Source organism: Mustela nivalis (assembly GCF_964662115.1).
Source record: "Mustela nivalis genome assembly, chromosome: 8".
NCBI classification, from domain to species: Eukaryota; Metazoa; Chordata; class Mammalia; order Carnivora; family Mustelidae; genus Mustela; species Mustela nivalis.
The window spans coordinates 142,504,272-142,525,095 of NC_139027.1; the positions used below are offsets into that span (position 1 = coordinate 142,504,272).

The 20,824-nt window shown below is 63.8% G+C and overlaps 2 protein-coding genes and 1 long non-coding RNA gene across 5 annotated transcripts; 2 read left to right on the forward strand and 1 right to left on the reverse strand.

Annotated features, from left to right (window-relative positions):
• The first annotated feature begins 1,315 nt into the window (after nucleotides 1-1,315).
• On the forward strand, nucleotides 1,316-6,051 carry MRGBP (MRG domain binding protein). Its single transcript, XM_082745427.1, has 5 exons — nucleotides 1,316-1,534; nucleotides 2,137-2,258; nucleotides 4,157-4,238; nucleotides 4,564-4,638; nucleotides 5,062-6,051. The coding sequence occupies exons 1-5, from the start codon at nucleotides 1,387-1,389 to the stop codon at nucleotides 5,241-5,243; spliced, it is 609 nt and encodes a 202-aa protein (XP_082601553.1). The 5' UTR covers nucleotides 1,316-1,386; the 3' UTR covers nucleotides 5,244-6,051.
• Nucleotides 2,140-13,366, reverse strand: LOC309871919. Its single transcript, XR_014315570.1, has 3 exons — nucleotides 12,871-13,366; nucleotides 10,600-11,140; nucleotides 2,140-2,701 (listed from the first exon to the last, which is right to left on the reverse strand). It is a non-coding gene; the product is annotated as an uncharacterized lncRNA (long non-coding RNA).
• OGFR (opioid growth factor receptor) lies at nucleotides 9,864-17,968 on the forward strand. 3 transcript variants are annotated; one of them, XM_082745426.1, is made up of 8 exons: nucleotides 9,865-10,081; nucleotides 12,692-12,760; nucleotides 13,373-13,451; nucleotides 14,315-14,393; nucleotides 15,392-15,458; nucleotides 15,959-16,107; nucleotides 16,717-17,413; nucleotides 17,755-17,968. In XM_082745426.1, the coding sequence occupies exons 1-8, from the start codon at nucleotides 9,914-9,916 to the stop codon at nucleotides 17,779-17,781; spliced, it is 1,335 nt and encodes a 444-aa protein (XP_082601552.1). In that variant the 5' UTR covers nucleotides 9,865-9,913; the 3' UTR covers nucleotides 17,782-17,968. The 3 variants fall into 3 exon arrangements, with proteins under 3 accessions (XP_082601551.1, XP_082601552.1, XP_082601550.1); XM_082745425.1 differs by having other exon boundaries at nucleotides 9,864-10,081; nucleotides 16,037-16,107; nucleotides 16,717-17,968; XM_082745424.1 differs by having other exon boundaries at nucleotides 16,717-17,968.
• Nucleotides 17,969-20,824: the final 2,856 nt, after the last annotated feature.

The following is a 20,824-nucleotide window of genomic DNA, read 5'->3' on the forward strand; positions in this document are numbered from 1 at the left end:
CAAGTGGTCTCGGTCCTCCTGCTGTGGGCCAGATCAGCCCTGGCCCCTGGATCTGAGAGACAAGCTGGTGGGGATGGCAGATGCCAAACAAGCAGTCACGGATGGTTTGGATGACAAATAGGCAGTGTGGGTACTGCGGAGCACTGGCGGGGTGTGGGCCCATGAGGCACCAGGTGGGATCCTTCTGCATGGGGGTCAGGGTGAGAAACCTCAAGACAGTCTGATGGTCAAACACCAAGCGAGGAACTGAAGCCTCCAGAAGCCACCACCCATGACCCAGTTCCCTCCCAGGAGCTGGGCCTGGCCTGCTCTGAAGCCCACCGGACCCCTAGCTGGGCTCCCCCTGCAAGCCGCCTTCTGGCACCAGGACCACACAGGCCTCTCTTTCCGCCCCTCAGCCTGTGTCCCAGGCCTCAGTTCTCAGGTCCAAGGTCACCACCCCTGGGCGCTCTCCGGACCCCGGGACAGGAGAGCCACATCTCGCCGGTGTCACGCGGGGGGGCGCGAGTCGCCAGCAGCCCCCTTGGCAGCGAGGACTCGGGCCCCAGCCCGCTGAGCCCGCTCTGATTCCCGGTCCGTCCGAGCGAGCGGGGCTGACCCGAGCCCGCACCGGCCGGGGGCAGCGCTCGGAAGCGGGGGAAGCCTGAGCGAGCACCCGAGCGGCCAGCGGGCGGGGCGCCCGACCTTCCGCAGGACCCCCGGGAACGCGCCGTCACGCGCTCCACCGCACGCAGGAGGAGGCGAAGGCCTAGAGACGCTCCGCACCCCGCCCGGACCAGAGCCCGCGCCCGGCGGGCCGGGACGCACGCGGGCGCCCGCCCCGGGGCCCCAAGACCGGTAGGCGTGGCTGGGGCGGGACGGGGCGGAGCCGGCGGCCCTGATTGGGTAATGCCTCGATTCCTCGCGGGACTTCCTCCGGCCGCCCGCCTTGGCCCCGCCCCGGAGAAGGCCCCGCCCCCCGCCGCGGACTCGTGCGGCGCGCTGCGCCGAGGTCCGGCCGGGGCAGCGGAGGCCGCAGGGAGCCCAGGCCGGCGGGCGTGGTCAGTTGCCTGCTCTTCCCCCTGAGCGCCTCAGTCGGCGAAGTCCGGCTGCCGTCCCGCCCCTGGAGCGCACGGCTCGGAGGGGCCGCCCCGGGCCCCGCGCCGCCGGCGTCACCACCTCCCCGCCAGAGCGCTTCCGCAGTCCGCCCGCGCCCACCGCGCTGCGCCGCGGGGCCCGGCCGCCAGGAGGCGCCGCGGGGGCCGCCCCTCAGCTGCGCCTGCGCTGGCGCCGCGCACGAGCCCGAGAGCAAACCCGCCGAGCGCGCGCTCGCCCGGCAAGTGCGCCTGCGCGGAGGCCGTGGCCGCGCCCGCTCCCGCTGGGGGCTCGTCGCTGGGCGGCCGGGCCATGGGGGAGGCCGAGGTGGGCGGCGGCGGCGCGCCGGGGGACAAGGGGCCGGGGGAGGCGGCCACCAGCCCAGCCGAGGAGACGGTGGTGTGGAGCCCCGAGGTGGAGGTGTGCCTCTTCCACGCCATGCTGGGCCACAAGCCCGTCGGTGAGCGGAGCGCCGCGGAGGCCGCGGACCCGCGTGGGGGCGGGGCAGACCGGGCAACGGCCGGGGGGCGCGGGGCGGGGCCGCTCACGCCCGCCCACCCACCTGCACCGCCTCCTCCCTCTGCGTCCGGCGACCCCTCCCCGCCGACCCTGCGCCCTCCTGCACCCCTCCGGCACCCTCCCTCTGTCCGCCCCGTCGCCTAGCGCCCCCACTTCTCAGACCCTGCGCCCCTGCTGTACCTCCCCCCGTCCCCTTAGCCTAGCCCCACCTCTGCCGACCCTGCCCCTTCCTGCGCCCCTGCTGTACCCCACTCTCTGTCCTCCTCCTGTCCCCTCCTGCGCGCGTCCACCCTTTCTTACCCGCTGTCTTCCCCTTCTGCCTCCCTCCACCCCCCAGTATTCCTCCTCCCCCACCCCGTCACCCCCCCACACCTGCCTGTACTCTTCCAACCCTGTCCCCTCCTGAACCCTCTCTGCATCTGCTACGCCCACTCTCCTGCCCCTGTCTTTACTCTTTTGCTGCTGACCCCTGCCTCCCACCTCTCTTCTCCCCTCTTATGTGCTAGCCAAGCCCCCTCACAGGCTTACTCCTTTTTCCCACAGGTGTGAACCGACACTTCCACATGATCTGTATTCGGGACAAGTTCAGCCAGAACATTGGTCGGCAGGTCCCATCCAAGGTCATCTGGGACCATCTGAGCACCATGTATGACATGCAGGCGCTGGTGAGCCAGATCCCACCCAACCCCAGACACAGCTGCTCCTCTGGGGTCCCTCTGTCCTGTGCACATCCCAGGGGACAGCAGGAATTAAACCGGGGAGCTCAAGTGGTTTCACTAAAAACCCCGCCCTGGTCACGGTGGCTGGCTTCCGAAGCAGAACCTCTTTCACGTGGGGTGGCCGGTGACCGTCTTTGCAGGGAGATGACCAGGTTGCTGAGGCCCGTGGGAGTCGGCAGGAGGCCCCACAGAGCTCTAGGCAGGAAGGTGATGGGATCTGAGTTTGAGTCAGGTGAATCTGTGGCTTCTGTGAGAACCAGGCAGGAAGGGTCCCCTCCTCAAAGGCCCCCGCGGCGGTTTCATGGGAAGGCAGGCAGCTTCACTCGGCGACTGGGAAGGCTCAAAGGAACAGGAATGTTCCCAGCCCAGGAGCGGCCGTGGTCCAGGCCCTGTGGCAGCAGGAGATGATGGTCAGGGAGCGGAGAGGAGGCCAGAGCCCCTGGAGAGTGGTGCGGGGGTGGGAGTTACAGGCACGCACAGGGGTAGGAGTTTGTGCAGGGGGAGGTAAGGCTCTGCCTCCTGGTGACTCCAGCCGCACCAGCCCTCCCAGCCGAGGCCTTCTTTGTCCAGACCCAGTGTTGCCCTTGCTCCCTGGGGGCTGTGGGCAGGTCATTTGCATCTCCTTGTCATCGTAGAGAGAGGACAAAGATGGCAGCTGTGCCATGGGGACTGAATGCTCAGCCTGCAGGAGGCGTCCTGGGAGCCAGGCCGCAAGGCCCAGCTGTCATCTGAAGGAGCTGCTCCCCGGGGGGCCTTGCCTCCACACCCATCCCGTCCTGGGGTCACCTGGTCCCCAGACTTCCCGGGCCCTGATTCTAGGCCAGTGGGGGCCAGAAGCCAGAAACAGACGTGAGGGTGGCGGGGCTCCTGTCCTGGCGGGGGGCCCCTGCTGCAGCCCTGGAGACGGACATGGACACCCAGCCCAGGTCCGCACGACCTTGGCGAGCCGCAGGGCAGCACTCGGGGATTTCGGTCCCGGACAGACAGCCCTTCTCCTGTTCTCCTCAGCTTCTTCCTGCCTGTCCCTTGTTCAGGATTAGGGAAGACACCCAGGCTGTCCCCTGCTCAGACCCCTGGGCTTCCCTCGGGCTGCTGCTGGGGTCAGGCAGGACCTTGGCCGTATAGGTCCGTGACCCCTGCTGCAGGGGGACCCACAGGCCCGGGAGCCATGGGGCTGCTGAAGCCCCAGCAGATGCCGATGGCCATGGGTGCGGGCTAGCAGCCGGCTGCAGTACGGTCGCAGCCTGCACAGAGGAGCGGGTCTGCTCACTCACAGTCCTAGTCCTCCCTGCCCGCTCCCCTTTTGCTTCAGTTGGGGGTCCTGTGTCTCCAGGGTCTCTGTCTCTTTTGGCCTGGGGGGCCCCTGGGTCCTGTAGAGCAAGTGGAACTCCATTAAGCGCTGTGTCCCTTACGACTCTTGGCTTCGCCTGGTTTCTCAGGCAGAGGCTTGCCCCTTGCGCACCGTCCATGCCTGTGGGCTCCTGCTCCGAAGACAGACCAGAGGCGCCCCGGCCTCTGGCCTTTCCTCAGCACGGTCCCTGCCCTCTGATGGCCGCTGCGTCCTGCCCTGGGGGGGGGGGGCAGGAGTGCCCCCTGCTGGCTGGCAGCTGGCGCTGTAGCTTTGTCTTCTGCGGGTGTGTTAGGAAAGCCCAGCTCCCCGCAGACCGCAAGACATCCGAACAGAATGTCATTCAGCCGCTCCCGCCCCCCTCCGCAGCCCCTGTGACTCCGTGACTCCGCATCTGTCAGGTGCCGCGAAGCTGGCTCTTCCACGTTTTTGGTGACTTGCTAAAATCGTGGTTTTTTCTTTGTTCCTATAACAAAATCGCCGTTTTTGCCATCAGCACGAATCGGAGATTCTTCCATTCCCAAACCCAGAGAGGAATTTTGTCCTTCCTGAAGAAATCATTCATGAAGTCCGAGAAGGTGAGGCTCCGCCTGGGGGGGTCTGGCCCGGGATTAGGAGGCAGGATGCGGCGAGGGTGGTGATGTCAGGGTGAAGGTCACGAGCCTCAGGGAGTTGGGGAGGGTCGCTGGCGTGGTGATTCTTGGCCCAGGTGGACTGGGTAGGGGCGGTCCGGGGAGCCTCGGGGAGTGGAGGAGCTCGTTCTAGAACAGTCGGCTCTCTTTGAAAGCGGCCTGGCGGCAGCTGAGAACCACACACACAGCCGTCCCCGGCCTGAGCCGTCGGCAGCATTGGGCAGGGCCACGTCTCCCGCCGTTCTGGTAAACGTCAGCTGTCGCCCCACAGGAAAAGTGGTCATCGAAGAAGAAATGAAGGAGGAAATGAAGGAAGATGTGGACCCCCACAGCGGGGCTGACGATGGTGAGTGGGGCACCCCACACCCTCCCCTAGGCCCCACGAGCAGCACCCCCATCCCCAGCCTGGGTGTCCAGTCTGCTTGTGGCCAGAGTTGTCCTGTCCACTCCTCCGTCCGCTTGGGTGGGAGCCTCGGGTGGCGGCGTGGGCAGCCCACACTACGAGCAGGCCCCGGAGACCTCAGGTCCAGCGCCAGCTGCCAGGCAGCGGGCACAGGCCGAGCTCCACGAGGCAGGGTCGGTGGGCAGGCGGGCAGGGTCCTGCGGCCCAGGGCTGCGAGGCGGCGCATCCTCAGGGACCCAGCTCTCCGCAGGCCCCATGGCAGCCCCAGCCCAGAGTGCCTTGTGTAGGTGCAGGTTTCTAGAATTTGGTAAGAAGATGAAATAAAACTCGGTATTCTGTTTTCAGCCAAATGATTTTGTCTCCCAGTTTTTTCGTCTTCAGGAAGCTTGGGGAAAGCAACAGAAAAGTCCAGCAAAGACAAGAACCCTTCGGACTTGGGGTCCAAGGAAGGGGCAGACAAGCGGAAGCGCAGCCGGGTCACCGACAAAGTCCTAACGGCGAACAGCAACCCCTCCAGCCCCAGCGCTGCCAAGCGGCGCCGAACGTAGTCGTGGCTCAGCCACGGCAGGGGGCCGGGGCACTGCTGTCACTGGCCAGACACCCCCAGCCCACTGCCTGCCCTCAGGCACGTGGGGCTCCCGCGGGGCCCACTGTGACCACCTGGGGCTCTGGGGGGCCCTGAGAGACCAGAGCTGGCTCGGTTGTGGTTGTGGAGAGCCGGGGTCTGGGCCTGTCTCCCCCCGCACCAGCGGGTGAGCCCCAGCTGTGCTGGGCCCTGGCCGGGCTGTGGTCCGGGCTCCACGGGGCAGAGCGCGGGGCAGGAGCAGGACAGCTGGGGTGAGGAGCGGGGTGCCTGCTCAGCCTGTGGGGAGCACTGGTCTTGCTGGGTGCCGCAGCTCTCCCCCTCCGTCCGTGTGTCCGTCTGTCAGCCGCTCTTCCTAACCGGGCTGCTCCCTGGGGAGAAGGAGACTCGGGCCGCCCTGCCCCCCAGCGCCTGCACCCAAGAAACTGAGGACTGGAGACTTCGCCACGCTCACTTGTACTGTAACGATGTATATAATTTGGTGGTATTTCACTATTTAATTTTTAAGAAACCTATTTTACTAGTGTTTTATATGAAAAAAAATACTGCAGAAGTTACACCTGTGTTGTATTTTTCCTCAGATGCTTTGTGCTCAGTAGTGAGTACTGAGACACTCCACTCGGTGTTATATGCCGGGAGCAGAGTTTGTACGGGTTATTTTTGTATCTCGGGGACCTTGGGACTAGGCCTGATGAGTGTGTGGAGGGCGGTGCTGCGGCCGGGCCGCCGAGGTGCTTTCGTTTGAGCGCCGACCATTAAAGCACGAAAGAACAGCGGCGGTCTCGTGATTTGGGCGCCAGAATAAGTCTCCTTTTCTAACAGTAGGAAGCGTTTGTTTCCCCAAGATTTACAATGCTGCCTAGTCTCAGACCTCCTAGTGTTCACTTGATACAATGTGTTCACCAACTAGAAACAAGGCCAGAGTGGAAACTTTGTTAGTGTGGCGGGTCCTTCAAATACAAAATGCGAGGAGGGCAAACAAGGCAGAGCTGACTTCGGGCGGAGCGGGGAAGTCTGGGGCTTCATTGGCAGGCCACGTGGGACTCTGGGCTGAATCTGTTCTCCACGGAGGAGGGTCTAGCCGTCCTGGCAGAGTGAGAAGAGGACGCCCGCCCTCCTGGCCCCAGGCTCTTTGTCTGGACAAGGTACCCGGAAGCTGCGTTCCCATCCACCCAGAGCCTCCACCAGCAACTCGGAGCAGGCGCCCGGCCCACAGAGCAGTCCACCAGGTGAGGGCAGGAACCTCACACTCAGCAAGTGGCCCAGTGTGGTCGGAGACTGGCCTGTACCCAGCCCGCCATCACACGTGTGGCCTTGAACATATTGCTGGCGCCCCTTCTCCCCAGCAGGGCCCAGTCCTCCGTGCGCAGAAAGATCAGCTGTGTCTGGGCTCCTGAACCTGAGCACCCCAGTGCCCAGCCCAGCTGTCCATGCTGCGCTGGAACCAGGAGCAGAGGCTTGGCGCGGGTTGATCTCCTACTGTGGAGCTTGGGCGGGCCTCCTGTGCGTGATCTCCCTGAGCAGGAGCCGGTCAGTGCCCAGGATGGAGCCCCAGACTGCCACTTCCCCACGAGGGCCTGCCACTGGCGTTTCTCCTGAGGTCTGAGAGGCAGTCCCGTGAGACCTGCTACTGTCCCAGCACAGCAGACCCCTCCCTCACCCCCAGATGCCCAGACAGGACTGTCCCTGTGCTTGCCACAGAGCAGGAACGTGCCCCACGTGTGTCCAAGGGGGAAGGGGGAGCAGAGGTCTGCGTCCTAGCAAGCTCAGTGCCCTGCAACCTCCCACAAGGCCTGCTCTGGGCCAGGTCCTGTGGTGGGAATTGTAACGCCTGCCAGAAGCCCAGTCCCTGGAGAGAACTTCAGGGAAATGGGGCAAACAGCTCTGCCGTCGCAAGTGGTACCAGCAAAGATTGGGGCTCTTCCCCAGGCTTGCCGGCAAACCCCCATCTGAAACCGTATCTTCATGGCCCTTCGAACTTGCTAGAAAAGCCTAGTGCCTTGTTTGGTGAGTTAACGTCTGCTGCATGCCTAAGAGAGGAGGATCGAGGGGCATACTGAGCCCATCATGGTGTCCTCACCACCCCCTGGCTCAGGCATTTGGGGGGGCCCAGTCCCCATTCCCTTGTGCCTGTGGGGGCTGCCGTCCTCGGCAGGGTTGAGGCCAGCCCCAGCATCCCTGACGTGGCCCTCACAGGTGCCTGAGGCCCTGCCCAGCTCTCCCCATCCCAGTTTTCCTGCCTGGCAGCCAGTTCTGGTCAGACTGGCAGGCATCTGGGGCACTGAACCTCTCCCGGCCTAGGGACCCTGTCTGTGACATGGGGGTGTCGCCCTCACAGAAGTGGGACATTTCTGAAAGAGGCCAGGAGCTGGCCTCGCCAGGTGTGCGATGGCTGCCTGCTACCCCAGAACCCTGCCCTGGCCTGGGGCCGACCATCTGCAGATGTGCCCAGATGGGGGCGCACAGGTGGCTCAATCAGTTAAGCATTGGATTCTTGGTTTTGGCTCAGGTGGCGATCCTGGGTCCCAGGCAATAGGGCCTCCTGCTCAGCGTGGAGTCCGCCTGGTTTCTCTCTCCCTCTGCCTCTCACCACCCCCACCCACCCACTGCTGTGCTCGCTCGCTCTCTCGCTCTAAAATAAAGCTAAAAAGAGAGAAGGGGGTGGCTTGCTGGCTCAGTCATTTAAGCATCTGTCTTTAGCTCAGGTTATGATCCCAGTGTCCTGGGTTCGAGCCCCACATCAGGTTCCCTGCTCAGTGGGGAGCCTGCTTCTCCCTCTACCTCTGCCTCTCCCACTGCTTGTGTTCTCTCTCTCTCTGACAGATAAAATCTTTAAAAAAAGAGAGAAAGAGAAAGAAAGACAGATGGACTCAGACATCCACACCTTCAGGGCGTCCCTGTCATCCTTTTAGAAAGTAAGGTAGCGTGAAGACAGTTCCCGCCCAGTGAGAATGTACCCAGTGAATTAACAAAGATCAACAAGCCAGCAAGGAGTCCAGACCTGCACCAAGAAAGGCCTTTTGCTGTGCCCACAGCCAAGATTGGAAGGTTCTGGTGAGCTGTTGGCTGTCTCTGGCTGCACAGGCAGCCTGGGGCCTGCTAACGGGCTTGCAGGGCTGGGAGAGGTGAGCGTCCCTGGTGGCTGGCCGGACTTGACCCCAGAAGTCATCCTCAAGGCCAGTTCCATCTAAAAGCCATCCACTGTTAGCTGAGCTTTTTGAAATAATGAAGTGGTGGAGTAGCTAGTTACAGAAGACAGATGTTTTCTGTGGAGGCTGTCTCCACCTTCATTTTGAGGGCTGGGTCACCCACTGTCCTGTGACCACCAGCAGACATCAAGGCGGAGGTGAAGGGACCCGCAGCGTCTGGGAAGGTTGCAGCTGAAGGCGATTCTCAGCCGCGTCCGGAATGTGCGGGTGTATGCAGAGGGCCTCCAGCAGCAGCCGTCCCCCAGCCCTTAGAGAGGCCCCTGAGGGGGTGTTGAACTGGGGCCTTAGGGTGACCCCCAGTCATCTCTAAGGCCTGGTGTTTGGCACTTTGTGCGTGCCTCCCTCTAAGTGCAGGCAGCCCCTGTGCTTTCTTTTCACTGAGAGAATGTGACAAGACTAAGGGGACAGAGTTCAGGCCCACGAGGACGGCACGTACTAGGACTCTCAGCCCACTGGAAAGACACTCCAGCCTTGAAGAGGCAAACTGCCCAGTTGTGGACTCTTGGAGGAACATGGGGCTCTCCATCCTGTTCCCACAAGAATGAGTTCTGCCTACAGTCTGGGGGATCACGGAAGCAAACCACCTTCCAGAGGAGCCTCTGATGAGACCGCAGCCCCCGCCTCCCGTGCAGGGAGTGTCCTGGGGCCTCTTCTGGGGAGGACTTCCAGGGGGCTCTTCCTGGGGTTCATCCTTATGGAGGGACATTCTCCAAGGAGGTGGGTAGACTTCCTCCAGGAGAGACGTCCCTCTGGGGGGACTTCCTATAGGAGGACACCCCTGCAAAATGGGATATTCTGGAGACAGGGGCCTCCCAGCCCGTGGGCATCCTCCAGGGGCACAATCTTCCGGGGGGAGGCTTCCTCGGGGGAGTACTGTCCTGGGGGGCATTCTGGGGACTTATTCTCTGGGATGAGCATCCGCAAGGGACATCCCCTGCATCTAGTGGAGTCCTCTAGACTGGGGGCGCTCTCACAGAGGACTTTGGGGGAAATTCTCTCGGGGGAGGTGTCCAGGCGGGAATACTGCGGGGAGGGGGCATATTCCGGGAGGGATTCTCCCGAGGGAAGACATTCTCTACGGACAACCTCGGGGAGAAATCCTTGGTGGGGGGCATCCTCCCAGGGGGAAGGGATCTTGTGGGGAATCCTGCAGGGAGACCCCGGGTGGAGACATGGCCGCGGGGCTGGGAACCTGCCCCGGGAGGAATCTCAGCGGGGAAGGGGGCGGGCGTCCTCCGGACCGACGTCCGCGGCCAGGGATGCTCTCGGCGCCGGGACCTCCTTCCGGCAGGCGGCGGCGGCGGCGGCCCCGCCCCGGCCCGCCCCCCGCGGCCCCGGCCCGCCCCCCGGCCCCGGCCCGCCCCCGCGCTTCCTCCCTCGCTCACTTTCGCTTCCGCCGGAGCGCGGGACCCGCCGCCGCCGGAGCATGGACGACCCGGACTGCGACTCGACCTGGGAGGAGGACGAGGAGGAGGACGGCGAGGGCCCGAGCGCCGGAGGCCACGAGGATGGCGAGGCCGGCGCCCCGGGGGACGCGGACGCGGAGGACGAGGACGAGGAGGACGCGCGGGCGGCGCGGCCCGGAGCGCTCCAGGTGCAGCCCCGACGCGCGCTGGGGTCCCCGAGCCCCCGCGCAGGCCTGCCCGGCCGCCGCGAGGTGGGAGCGAGGCCCCGCTCCGGGGAAGCCGTCCTCCCTGGATATCCGGCCTGGGGCCTGGCTCTCCCTCCAGCTGTCGCCCTCTCCCCCGCTCACAGCCCCCTCGTGCCTCCCTCAAGACCCCCGGACACCCTGAGATCTGCCCGGACCTGCGCCCCCCAGCTCTGGCCCAGCCAGGGGACATTGCAGGGAGACCCAGGGCCACCCTCGGATCTGTGTGCCCGGAGCCGAATCGTGCGCTGACACTTCCTCAAGGGGATGCCCTGGGCGCGTTCTTGACTCCGCTCTCTGTCACCTCCCACCTCCAGGCCCTAGGCTCCATCCTCCTGATAGATCCTCTGCGCGCTCCCCTGCTTCCGCCAGCCTCCCTGCCTCGAGGTGCTCCAGCTTCTGGCCCACCTGCTCCCCGCCAGCCCGCCCCACCTCCACCTTTGCCCTGGGGGTGCAGCACCCACCTACGGGGGGCCTCCCGCCTCCTTGAGGTGGCCTTGGAGGCTACGCGAGGTGGCCTGGCTGAGCCAGGCCTGTCCGGAGGCGCTGGGTTACTGGTGGTGACCAGCGGCCGCTTACACTTAAGTGCTGGTTGTCCTTACCAGCTGTCCCTTTTGTTACTACTGATTACTTGTGACCAGCAGTTGCTTTTGAACCCACTGATTATTTGTCATTACCATGGTGACTTTTGTTGCCACTGGTTACTCCCTGTCATTGTGAGTTACTTTTGTTGCCGTTGATTTTCTCTGGTTACCACTGGTTTCTTTTTTGTTACTAGTGTTACTCTTCCTTACCACGGGCGGGCGAGGATTCGCTGGGCAGCACATCCTTCCCGGTGTAAGGACAGGGGTTCCAGCTGGGGTCGCGGGTGTTATGGGGGACATAGCGCGATAGGGGTCGCTTCTGGAAGACAGCATATTCTCGTGTCTGATTTCCAGCCTGCAGGCTCTCCAGGTCCGGTTTTCCCACTGGCACCTGAGAGCTCTGGCTCTTCGGTGGTTCTCTCTGTTGGGGAGTGGTCAGTGAGAGGGACCCGAGGGGTCCTGGACCTGCCAAGTAGCCCAGGAGCCTGAGCATATCTGTGGTGCTTGGGGCAGGCATTCGGTTCTTGAGGAAAAGGGCTGGGCCGTGGTCAGGGTCACTGGGCTGGAGTCAGAGGGCAGGAATCGGGCTCTTTTCCTGGGCCAGATGCACCCTTGGCCGGAGTGAGAGGACTCGGCCCTTGCTCATGGGCACGGCTCCTAAAGCAGTGCTCCAGCGCCCTGGCCATCCCGTGATGGGCCCACAGTCCTCTGCCACCTACCGCTGCTTCTGTCCCTCCTCAGGTCCTAATCCTCTCCCCTTCCCCCAGGCCCCCACCCCCACCCCAGAGCACACCCCAGCTGCCCCTGACTGAGCCCTAGCATGGCTGTTTGGTGCTTTGCCCTGGGCTGTGTCGTCTGTGCACCTGTGGGGCTGGCCGTCTTGCACTGTCCCGGGGAGGCGCCTGGCTGGCCCCAGGGAGGAAGAGAAAAGGAAACTGGCGGTGGGCGGGGCCAGCTTCTGCTGAGTTTTGCTTTCTCTGCTGGCCCTTGGCTGGTAGGCAAGAATATTAGCTTGCCCTAGTCTATAAATCGTGGATGGAGGCACCCCCTGATCCTTGCTGGGGCTCAGACCAGCTGGAGGATCTTGGGGAGTTGGGATCGGGTCAGAGCCAAGGGACCCAGCGGTAGGCCTGGCCTCCGAACCCCCTTCCAGAGCTCTTCTGCTCCTTCCAGGATCCGGGACCCAGATATTTCCTGGCTCGAGCGGTCCCCTCTTGTCATGCCTCAGAGCCTTATCTGTCGGCTCTTTCTCCTCCCCAGCATCCGTGGGACCACAAGCCAGGCTCAGCCTTGCTCATGCCCCCCACCCTCTAACAGGATGGGTCAAGCAGTGTTGCCCTGGCGTCCTGGTCGCCAGTTCCCTTCTGTCCTTCCCAGGACCCCAGGGTGCTTGGCCTGCAGTTATAGGGGCCGTAGCTTATAGGGGCAATGAGAAGCTTCTGTACCTTGCCAAGGGGGCTCCCCCACGGGACTGGAGGACAGGATCTGGTCTATGAGCTCCGGGCTTGGGCAGAGACAGGAGCCTCGGTCATTCATCTCTTTGTCAGACAAGTGTTTGGGGCCCCTCCCAGGGCTGTAGGCTGTGAGACCGCTGCCTTTGGGGACACAGCCTGGTGACAACTTCGAGCACAGTGCAAAAAGGATGCAATGGGGTAGGACCCGGGGAAGTCCTAAGGCCGGCGTCCAAACGGAGGTAACCAGTGGATATGGGAGTAGGAGGTGAAGTTAGAAATGGGGGAGAGGGGGCTGTGTCCCAAGAATGTGCTGGTCAGCCGGGGCGTCCCGAGAGCTGGGGCAGGCAGCAGCGGCCGAGCAGAGGGCACACCTTGCTCCATGCTCTCCTGTCCCCTCCGGTTTTGTTGATAGCCGACAGGTCCTTGCTGCCCTTACTATGATGGGGGCTCGCTAGGGGTGGGTCCTGCCTACTGGTGGGTCTCCCATGGGGGTCTCAGCCCCTCTCCTCTCTTCCCAGGCCAGGATGCTGGGGTCCCGGAACTGGCGAGCAATGCGGGACACACGCAGGTACCGGCACAACTACCCGGTAGGTAACAGCTGTCTGGGCCCCCCCCCCACCTCGCCAGCCCCCCTCAGCTCGGAGTCCTCCCCCCCACACCCGGAGAAGGCCGTGTGGACCATTGGTCCGGTCAGCACCTCTTCTCGGACGAAGTCCCACGTTCCATCTGGGACAGCTGCTCCTTCCCCTCATCCTGGGGTGACGGGGATAGCGGGCCAGCCTTCTGAGCCTCCCCGCCCTGGCCTGTAAAACAAGGGACCAGTGCCAGCCAGCAGCACACGCACAAGGTCCTGCATGCTGGGGCCTGAGCAGTTGGCCTTCCCGTCGCCCTCATCCGTGCCCTCGGCACCCTGAGTCTCAGGCAAGCCCTGAGCTGCCTCGGGTGAGGAAGGGGGGCCGATGATGGGGACCTGCCAGCCCTGGGCCGCAGTGGCGACAGGAGAAGGTGGTGGTCAGAGGGAGCTGCTGCCCTCACCTGTGGGGTACATGGGGTCCTCGCCAGCCCTCAGCATGTCAGAGGTTTGTGGGCCCCAGAGCAGATGCCCCCTGCCCCTGCCAGGAGTGTTCTAGTGCGAGGGACCCCTGGAGGCAGCCCGTGTCTGGAGACGTTCCGACGGGCACCTTTCTCCGGCTCCTCAGGACTTGATAGAGCGGGACAGCAACGGTGACATGCCCAACCTGAGTTTCTACAGAAACGAGATCCGGTTCCTGCCCAACGGTGCGCGCTTGCCAGGCGGCCCGCGTCTCTGTCCCCGCCGGGGTGTCCGGGCCATCTCCCCTCCACTGGCTGCCCCTGCTCCCAGGCCCGGGGTCCCCGCTGGTGGCCCGAGGTTTTCGGCCAGCCGCACGGCGCCCCCTGGAGGCCGCTGAGGGGACGCCTGGGCCGCAGCCCCCAGCCTGTTCTCTGTGCAGGGCCAGGCAGTGAATAGGGCTTCCCAGACCCCCTCGGCGGGGCCGCCTTAGTGGAAAACCCGCATGCATACGCTAACAAGGAAGAATCATTGTTACGTTTTCAAGTGGTAGGAAGAAACGTAAGATGGAATAATATTCTGTACTGTGAAAGCTACACGGAATTCAGGGATCAGTGTCTGTGAGATGTGCGAGGACCCGCCCACTGGCCCGTGCTCTGTCTGTGGCTGCCTCCCCCCACAGTGCCCACAGGACCTGTGGCCTCAAGCGTTCACTGTCTGGCCCTTTGCAGAAACAGCAGCTGCCCTGCCCAAGGCCAGGCTACGGGGTGGGGCTCCGCTGCACGCCCCGTTTGAGGTCAGATTCCAGCCGACAGGCCATGGCTTGGTGGGTGCAGTGAGGCCACCTTTCTACAAAGACAGGTGTGGGGCTGGAGACCCCATGTCCTTCTCCCAGTGGGCCTCCTGCCCCCAGGCCCAGTGTGGTACTCTCACCCGGGTCCACACTCAGCCAGCAGTGGAGGTCCCACGTCTAGATGTTAAAGAAATCAAGGGCTTTGGTTGGGGGAGTTGGTCACATGAGACGTATACAAGCTTCGGAGCCCCAAGGTCCTCAAGGGGGGGGGGTGGCTTCCAGCAGCTCTGCACTGACTTGTCCCCATGGGGCCCCCAGGCTGTTTCATTGAAGACATTCTTCAGAACTGGAGGGAGGACTATGACCTACTGGAAGAGAATCACTCCTACATCCAGTGGTGAGTGGGCGGGGCCAGAGGGGCGGGGCTATGGAGCAGGTGCCCTCGCCCCCCCGCGCTCCCTTTGCACTCTTTCCCGTTGCTGCCCCACCAGTGTCCTGCAGTCTGTGTGTCCAGCAGCTGTGCAGAGCCTTTGAGGCTGGGAGCTGAACACAGACGTAGGGGACAGGCAGAGTGGCACGCAGACTGGGTCCCCAGTCCCAAAAGGCCATGTGGCCCTGCAGAGCCCCTCGGACGCTCAGGGGTGGCAGGGTTCCAACAGTGGCCTGAGTTGATCCTTGTCAGCATGGCGGCCTTGGGGACCCTTGACATTGCCCCCCAAATCTGCCGTGCTTTTGAAGATGGCATGGTTAGGGCCTCTCCTGGGCATACAGTATTGTGGGGGACAGCTCTGCATTATGAATGACGAGACAGAAAGAAGAACGGAAGAATAAAGAGGAGGGGCGCGTGGCCGGCTCAGTCAGTTAAGCGTCCCACTCTTGGTTTTGGCTCAGGTCAGGATCTCAGGGTCATGAGATCGAGTCCCCAGTTGAGCTCTGCTCAGCAGGGAGTTTGCTCGAGGATTCTCTGCCCCTTCCCTGCACGCTCTTGCTCCCGGCTCTCTCTAAAAACAACTAAATCTTTAAGTGAATAAAGAGGACAGTCTGGAGCGCCGAGCTGAGCATGCACGCTGAGCCTCCCACGGCCACGCTGCCCCTGCCACGCACCCTGGTCCACGCTGAGCCTCCCACGGCCACGCTGCCCCTGCCACGCACCCTGGTCCACGCTGAGCCTCCCACGGCCATGCTGCCCCGGCCACGCACCCTGGTCCAGAGCAGTCTCCCCCGACCCTCCTGCCCTCGCCCCCTGGCTGTGACTCGTGAGAGCCCGTGACACGGGTCGTCCAGCCAGACCATCAGGAGCGGAGCCTTGAACCCCGAGAGGCTGGCGAGCACCTGGCCCATGGCGGGGAGCCCGTGTTTGCTGCGATGGGACCGGTGCCGCACCCTCTCCCACAGGCTCTTCCCTCTGCGTGAACCGGGAGTGAACTGGCATGCCAAGCCCCTCACGCTGCGGGAGATTGAGGTGAGCAATGCGGGCTGGGAAGCTGCCCTGCCCTGCGAGGTTCATGGTTCCTTGCCTCTGCCCCCTGCTGCTCCCCACAGGCTTCTAGAGAAATCTGATTCTCTTCAGCTCTTTGCCTTAAGTCAGAGAGCCCAGGGCCAGGGCTGAGAGCAGAGTCCTGGGGATGGGGGCTTCGTCACACCTGGTTTGGGCGGGCGCAGGACACCTGGAGAGGTGGCAGGGTCTGGGGAGCCGAGGAGACTGTGTGTCTCCTACCATATGCTCCACCCTGGGAGCCCCCCAAGCTGTCCTGGCCGCTGGCAGGATTCCTCTGGGAGCTGGGGCAGATGCCTCTGGCCCCAGTGAGACCTCGTAGCAGCTAGAAGAAAAGTCACATTCAGAATTCTCGTCTGAGTCCAGGCCTGTAGATGAACTGGGGCCTGAGGGAGGCGTCAGCCAGTCCCCTGCGCCTGCAATGGCCCCTGAGCTCCCGCTGGCTTGCGGGGGGGTGGGTGTTCCAGGCATTTAAAAGCTCCGAGGAGGTCAGGGAGCGGTTTGTCCAGGCCTACGAGCTCATGCTGGGGTTCTACGGGATCCAGCTGGAGGACCGGGACACCGGACAAGTTCGCCGAGCACAGAACTACCAGAAGCGCTTCCAGAACCTTAACCGGTAAGGACCAGGCCTCACTCCACACAAGTGAGGGGGATGGGGCTGTGCTAGGTTCCAGGCAGGTGCGGGGGAGCACTTTGGGGGAGGAGGGACTGCAGGGGTGCTCGGGCAAGTGCCTAAGGCTCTGAGCACGGTCCCTGTTTGCACTGCACGGTGGGGCTGGTCCCAACACTGGGCGTGTGAGAACCGAGAAAGTCGTGCCAGTCAGTTTCCTTACCTGCGCCCCCACCGTCCACCTGGGTGTGCGTCGGGCTGCCCACTGTTCCATCAGCCTTGCAAGCACGGGACCCCTCACCCCTGCCGAGAAGCGCTGGGCGCGGAGCGAGCAAGCCTGGGCCAGGCCCTGTGCTCTAGAGGGTCCCGCGCGGCTCACCTGCAGCCGCGCGCCCGGGGCTGGGGGGCGGGGGTCGGTTCCGCGGGGCCGAGGGGACAGCAGCCTTGTATAAAATACTTGGCAGCCCCCACCTGCACTATCCGGGCCCCCAGGCCATTTTCTCCAGGGCGGCGGGGGGGGGGGCGGCGAGGGGGGGCGGAGACAGCCGGGGGCCGGGAGGAGGAGGACAGTCCTGGCCCCCGCCAGCACCCCTCCGCTTGCCCCCACGCCCCCAGGCACAGCCACAACAACCTCCGCATCACGCGCATCCTCAAGTCCCTGGGCGAGCTGGGCCTGGAGCGCTACCAGGCGCCGCTGGCGCGCTTCTTCCTGGAGGAGACGCTGGTGCGCGGGGAGCTGCCGGCCGTGCGCCAGAGCGCGCTGGACTACTTCGTGTTCTCCGTGCGCTGCGCGCGCCAGCGCCGCCGGCTGCTGCGCTTCGCCTGGGAGCACTTCCGGCCGCGGCGCAAGTTCGTCTGGGGGCCGCACGACAAGCTGCGCCGGCTGCGGCCGGCCGAGGGCGCGGGGAGCCCCGGGGACCCCCTGCGCCAGGCCGGCGCCTCGGGACGGACCTGCGGGCCGGGGCGGGCCGAGGGCGGGGACGGCGCGGCCGCGGGTGCCCCGTCGCCGCCCGGCGGCGCTCTGGCGAGGGACCAGGAAGGGGAGGCGGGGGGCCGCGGGGAGGAGGACCCGGAGCCCCCGAGCCCCAAGGAGAGCAAGAAGAGGAAGTTGGAGGCCAGCCGGCGGGAGCAGGCCCCTGGGGAGCCGGGCGCCCAGAGCGCCTCGGACGTGGAGAAGATTGCCCTGAACCTGGAGGGCTGCGCCCTCAGCCAGAGCAGCCTTGGCGGGGGGTCCCAGGAATCGGGCAGCCAGGCCCCCGGGGAGGCCGAGCAGCCCGGGCAACAGGACGCGGGGGCCAAGGTGGCGGAGGAGGTGAGGAAGAGAAGGAAGGTGGATCAGGGCCCTGGGGACGGTGACTCGGTGGGTGGCGACGGTGGGGACAGTGGGACCAAGAGGCCAGTCCCCGCCTGGCTTGGCGCAGTGCCAGGGTGTCCTGAGGCTCAAGAGGGTGAGAATGGAGTGGAGGAGGCAGGAGGCTGGGCAGGGCTGCAGCCTGCTACCCCAGGGAGCTCAGCCACCGCAGGACCATGGCTAGATAAGGAAGCTGAGGTGGGGCCTTAGACCAAACCCAGAAACCCTTAAGGGAAGCAGGTGCCCGTGGGCATCCCGGCCGGGCCACAGGTCTGGGGAGCCCCGTTGCCCTCTGTTCTCAGCACGGTGCAGTCCTGGCCTCTCCCTGATCGTCGCTATAGTGGCTACCGCAGCTGCTGGAAAGCCAGGACTTGGAAATCCTGACCCCGAACTGCCCTCCTGCCGTCTCCTCTGTGCCCTGCCCCCTACCTGGCTTTGTAAATTGGCCTGAGGGGGGGGGGTTATTTTCTTAGTCTGGTGCAGAGGCCTTTTCTGAATAAACTCATTTGACTTTGAGCGTTTGAGCGTGGCCCACGGGGCTGTGGGTGGGCTCTGGGTGGCTGGAGTCCGGGAAGGGGGCTAGTTTGACGGTGGTGCTGCTCCTTGGGCTTCTGCCCCTTGGGTGCAAAGTGGCCTAGCCCAGATGTGGCCCACTTGGCCATTGTGAGCACCCGTGGAAACAGCCATTTGCAGTCCCCCGGACAGATGCATCGGTCCTAGGCACCCTGACCACACGGCCTCCTGGGCCCTCTGGAGCTGGGCACTTGGTCCCACGGCTGCCTCTTGTCACTGGTGTAGGAGCGGGTCTGGGACTTGTGTGCGGTCCCTTGGGTGGGCTGAGCAGGAGGAGCAGCAGTTTGACAGGACCCTGGGTCTGGACGAGATCTTTGCCTACCCTGGTCAGGGGTGTACTGTGGTGCCTCGGGGCCGCTCCCCAGCGTTCTCTGTGGCTGTTTTCTCCGTCCCTACCTTGGCTGCTCTACCTACCACACCAGGACCCCCTTGACCCCTCCGACTGGCAGGGGTAGAGTGCACCTCCTTGTCCTCAAGGACCGGTGGGCTCTCAGCCAGGCTTTGTCCCCCTGGGCCGGAGTCCCCCTCCTGACACACTGGAGTTTCAGCACCAACAGGGTGAGAGCCCTGTAGAGGGCTGCACCCTGGCCTTTGAACCACTGAAGCAACCAGGTCACAGCTCTTCCGGAGGGGGAGGGGCTCTGAGTCACCGGCTGTGATTTGGGCTCCATTTTTCAAGAGCGTGGACCGTTAGCTCCTATCCTGGTGGGAGAGGTGGGCAGACTGGCAGTCATTTTGCGGGAGGGCCAGCCCCTGAGTTAATGTTCCCTGGTGCTGGAGCTAGGGCAGGCTGTGTCCTGTGCTGCTGGCTCTCCCCTGCCCCCTCTGGTCTGCGGGAGGGGATGGTCCCCTGGTGCCTGAACTCAGTTTGGCACAGGGATGGAATTTCTACCACAGAGGGTGACGACGTCACGATGATGAGGGGGTCCTCCAACACTGAGTCCTCAGCAGCCTCCCCCACCGAGCCCTTAGTGGTGAGAATGCTCAGTGTGGACATTTGTGGAGCACAGGATCCATGGAGAAGCTTGAACCCAGAGTGGGAGGAAAATCCCATTGGAACAACCCTAGGAGGGGGTGCCTGTGCCCAGCAGCAGGACCTAGAGACTGGCGGTCACTCTGGCCTGCCCGCCCCCCACACTTCACCCAGGGTGATGGCCTGAAACAGAGGGGTGATGCTTTGGTTCTGCCTGGGGGTGTCAGCTGTGAGATCGTGACCCACTCGAGCCCCCTGGGGCTCAGCTTCTAGGCAGGGGCAGCTCCCCAGGGAGAAGGACTGTGTGGAGCCAGGGACCGGTTTGGGGTGAAGGCTGGAGCCAGACTTCTGGCACCAGCTCACTCCCTTGACCCAGCTGGACTTTCTCTGAGTCTGCTCCAGGAAGGGGGGTGGGTGGCAGGGAGGAGGGGTTGGTGGGGAAGAAGTCTTGTTCCCCAGGCTTTGGGCTTGTGGGTGGGGTGGAAGGGCTGGGGTGTCTGACGATGTCCTAGGATGACCTGAACTCTGCTGAAGGGCGAGAGCTTTCGAGCTTCTCTTGCCTTCCTTGATAGAATTCTCACCGCCCCCCCCATGTGAGGGAGTGAGCAGCCAGTCCACCACAGTGGTGAGCTGAGGTTCTCCACCGAGTCCGTCTGCTTCCCTCTGTATTCCTTTCCTCGTCCACCCTCTGGCCCCTTGTGAACCCACGCACCGCGGAAGTCCTGAGCTCCCACCCACCGAAATGGAGTTCCTCCGCAGACAGGCCTGCCTTCGTGAGCCTCTCAGCTGTCCAGGCACAGGTCCGAATCTGTACCTCATGCTTCCCCTCCTCTCGATAATGCCCTTGACTAGTGAAAGAGAGGAAAGCAGCGTTCATGCAGGGTGCTCTAAGTCCCAAAGCAGCATTTCCCAGGGAATTCTAAACATTCTGATACTTGGCTGTGGGCAGGGCTGAGATCCTGCCAGTTCCGTGGGCCTTTAGGTGACCTGGATTTGTGGGAGTTCCCTGGGGTGGGCGCGGAGGCTCCTGACCCCCGGTGCTGCCCCCCCACCCTGCTGCTCCTGCGCCTTCCAAGGGTGAAGCAGAGTTTGCCTAAACCCAGCGACCCTGAGCTGCCCGAGACTGTGAAAAGCAGGAAGAGCCACACCAGCCTCAGAGGTCTTGTCCATTAGCAGCTTTGCTCGGGCCCCGTGGTCCCGGTGCTGCTACTGTCCTCTGCCGGCACCACCATTTGGCTCTCTCTTGTGGTGGGGAGGGCCAGGTAAGAGGGTAAGAGTCTGACCTTTGCCAGTGATGGACACCGTGATTGAAGCACTCCAGATCGTTAAACTCTGGGGTAGGAGCCTGGGACTAGGAGGTGTTCCCAGCCTCACACGCCTGGCCTGAGGCTTCTGCCCAGGCAGGACGGGGTACCAGGACGAGAGCTGTGTCTGGCCCCCAGCACAGGCATGCTCCCCCTCTCTGGGGGTCTTCCTGGGTCTCGGGCAGCCTCTATCCCACTCAGGACCCTGCGGAGGTCACTGTTTCTAGGGCTGAAGCTGCCCCTTCTCCAAAGGAGCCCTTCAGTGTGGGGTTGTTGCCGTCTCCTTACCCTGGCGGAGGAGCAGGCGGAGAAAAGAGCGTCTTTCTTTTTTGCTAAAAGGTGTATGTGTGTAACTCATCAGTCCCGGGGATAAATTTAACTCAGAGGCCAGCCAAAAAAATGCCACTGGGTTTCTTTCTTTCCCCTGGCGGCGCGGTGGAGAGGTATGGGGCGGAGCTGAAGCCCCAGGTGGGCCCTGCTGAATGGGGGGCTTGTGCCTGGCCGGCGGGGCGGGAACTGGCA